This window comes from Gavialis gangeticus, unplaced genomic scaffold, assembly GCF_001723915.1.
Source record: "Gavialis gangeticus isolate Ggan-Ray unplaced genomic scaffold, GavGan_comp1, whole genome shotgun sequence".
In the NCBI taxonomy this organism is placed as follows: Eukaryota; Metazoa; Chordata; order Crocodylia; family Gavialidae; genus Gavialis; species Gavialis gangeticus.
In genome coordinates, this window is record NW_017729033.1 from 60,231,975 (window position 1) to 60,235,230 (window position 3,256).

General features: G+C 47.5%; 1 protein-coding gene across 3 annotated transcripts in view; it reads left to right on the forward strand.

Annotated features, from left to right (window-relative positions):
* The window catches only part of WDR19 (WD repeat domain 19), a 119,434-nt gene that overhangs the window by 105,396 nt on the left and 10,782 nt on the right, over positions 1–3,256 (forward strand). For 2 of the 3 annotated variants that reach the window (XM_019526096.1, XM_019526097.1), the window contains exon 30: positions 1,703–1,799. The exons of the other annotated variant lie outside the window; for it this stretch is intronic. In XM_019526096.1, coding sequence (XP_019381641.1) covers positions 1,703–1,799 — 97 coding nt within the window. The remainder of the gene's footprint in view (positions 1–1,702; positions 1,800–3,256) is intronic. 3 annotated transcript variants of the gene reach the window in all.

Sequence of the window (3,256 nt, forward strand, 5' to 3'; positions counted from 1 at the left end):
TCTACACTTGGCATTTCCTCTGGGTAACTTCACATACCTCTGGGCTTCCTGAATTGCTTTCTAAGCCAGTGGTTCTCAACCTTTTTTGTACCAGGACCCAGTTGTAAACTACAAGGGCCAATCCCAACCCAGTTAATAATTTAAGTAAGAAACAGCCCCCTGGCCCTGCTGGTGCTCCTTACTCTCAACCCCCAGCCCTGCTAGTGTCCTGTACCTCTGACCCACTTCCCCCTGCCCCTAGGCTCCAGCCCCACAGTGAATGAGGCTGGAGGTGTGTGTGTGGGGCATTGGGGGCACATCCCCCACCCCATACCTATGCACCCACAGTGGGCATGGGGATGCAGCCTGGCTGGATCAGCATGGGTAGGCGCCACATCCGCAGTCCAGCAGACAGGACCCACTGTGGGAAGGCAGAGGGGGGTGGCAAGACTCATTGCTGCTGCCACCGCTGAGACCCCTGCACCAGCTGCACCACTAGCAGTGCAAGGAGTAACAGATGTGGGGGGGACCATGCTGCCTCACCTCCTGCTGCTAGCTGCTTTTATGCTGTGCTGTGGCTCTATCTCTCCACCATGGCCCGGCTGCCACCACCATCACTACTCTTTTCAGGCTACCCGAGCTGTCTGCCACCCTGCATCCCCTTCACAGTAGAACTGTGGCCTGAGGGGAATGGCAGCGGCAGCTGGACCGTGGTGGCAGGGTAGAGGGCAAGCGGCTGGCAGCAGGAGGCAGAGGGGGCCCCCATCCATTACATTTCATGTTGCTAGCAGCATGGCTGGCACAGGGGTCCCAGTGGTGGCAGCAGCAACAGCAACAAGTCTCACCACCCAACTCTGCCCACCCACACTGGGTCCTGCTTGCTGGGCTCCGAAAGTGGCTCCCGTCCATGCCAGTGCAGCTAGGCTACAGCCCCATACCTGCTGTGGGTGCACAAGTCTGGGGAGGCATGTGCCCCCCATTCTTTCCTGCATGTCCCTATGCCCCTGCCACAGACTTGCCTGTGGGGAACTGCAGGATTTTCTTTCCATGTTGTCTGGCTGCCACATGTGTGCACACATGTGCATGCGGCGCCCCCTGCCTGATCACCCTCTTACCGTTCCCCCAGCAGCCTCTGGCAGACTGGAACTCTGCCAGCTTGCAAAGGAAAACCTGCAGTTTCCCACATTTTTCTCCTTTAAACGAGAATCCATTTTTTAAGTTTGTTCATGACCCTTTCATATGCGACCCGCAAGTTGAGCAGCTCTGTTCTAGGCGTCCTGCCCTCACCATTCTGTGTAGAGGGCCTGGCTTTCTGATTATAATTGGTCTTTCAAGACTTGCATTTCTGAGAGTATCCCATTTTTTTTTCCTGAAATGATTCTTTAGAAGATCTTGTTGATTTCCCTTATGACAAAGACTAACTTCAACATTTTCTCTTCGCTTTTTTTTTTTAATTATTCAGAAAGGGGCATTTTCTCATATTCATGTGACTTTTATTTCTTAAGACAAAGCTCCCCCCAACAATTAGTATGAAATTAGTATGGTCTAGCACCAAAAGCAGTGGGAACGCTGAGTGCTAAGCCATGGTATTATGGCTAAGACACAGAATCCATGGGCGAGTACAAATCTGAGCTGTCTCCAGTATTTGCTTGAAATGGGGAGAGGGTACGATATACCACTACAGATTTCATCAGCAGAATTATTTTGTATCATTCTAATTAAGGATGCCAGGTATCTATTCCGCTTGTACATGGCACTAAAGCAATACAGAGAAGCTGCCCGGACTGCCATAATAATTGCCAGGGAGGAGCAATCGGCAGGTAAGTAAATCACTCTCTCATTTTAGCCTGGTTAAGTTTGTAGTGGTGTGAAAATAGCTTTCCCTTGCCATTCCTCAATTGCTTTGGATACTATTGCTTAAAAGGATTGTGCTCACAGAACAGTATAGATTAGCCCTAGAAAGACTGCCTTATGTGCAGAAAAAAAATTCACTATGATCTAGATTTTTATTTCTATTTCTAAGTGTGACATTGCCCTAATGGGGGACTTTGGTGTATTTTGCAAAGTGACAGACTTGGAGGGGGGGAAATCTTGGATAGACTCTGCATTTCTTTTTCTTCATTCTCCTTAGATTTATTAGTGGAGACTGCCTAGAACTTTATTTTTCTCCATAGTGGAGGCTTTTCTTTTAATGACAGCCATTGGTAGACAGTTTCTAATTTAGGAAAGTCTTTAAAACATACAAACAAAAAGTCTCATTGATTTCAATGGGAATTATACATGTTAATAAGTCATGTGCTGTTAAACGAGTAGACAGCCAAGAGACAGGCATTACTTGTTTTCTGAGGCTGGAAACAGACATAGTCTGTGCAACAGAGTCAAAACAACCCCCATAGATTATCCCCCCTCTGCATTTGCATGGCTATTGGCATGAGCTGTAAATGCAGAGGGGAACCCTTGTGGGAGTTTTTCCTTGGCACACATGTCACTGCTGTACTTCTACACGGGCACGTCTGCAAGTGGGGACACCCTCCTTGCAGACACAAGCCCCATGTTGGGGTGAAACACCAAATTTTCCTGCTTGCAAAGACACACACCTGGAGATCCCTAGGGTGCGTCTGGGTAACCAGAAAAAGCAAAGTAGGCCATTTCCAAGGCTTGAGGGGCCCGATCCTGTCCAGGAATTCCCAGGATGAGAAGCACAGGCCTGCACAAGCCCACACGGAGTAGGATGGCTGGAGAGTGTAGGCAGCTTCTTGCTCTTCTGCCATAAACAAACACATGTCCACCACAGTAAAACAGCTCAGGTTATTATTTGAGCATTTGTGGCATGACAGAAAATTAGGGATGCCTGTTTGTTTTCACAAATTTTATAGTGGCACAAAGGTGATGTCTGTTTCCAATCTAAGTGGCTTCGTTGAATGTAAAGGGAAAGAGTGAGAACCAATGAACCGGGGCCATGGTGCAGAAGCAAAACAGATACTCTCTGTAGTAGGCCAAGCAACTGTGTTAAAACAGATCCCCTTTTTTCATTACAGTAAATTAAGAAAAATGTTCAATAGCAGCCTTGGGGGTCAGCTAGGCAGTTATAGCCAAGACAGATTAATATTTCTAGCCTCTTCAATGAGCTAAAAAAAAATCTCCCAAACCCTTGACAGCATGGGTTCAAGATCTCCTAATGCAGTACTTCTCAACCTTGTTAGACTCAAGTTCCCCTCATTAGACCCCCTTCAGAAAATGCCAACTCTTAGTTTTGACTTGTTTTTTTTTTTTTTTT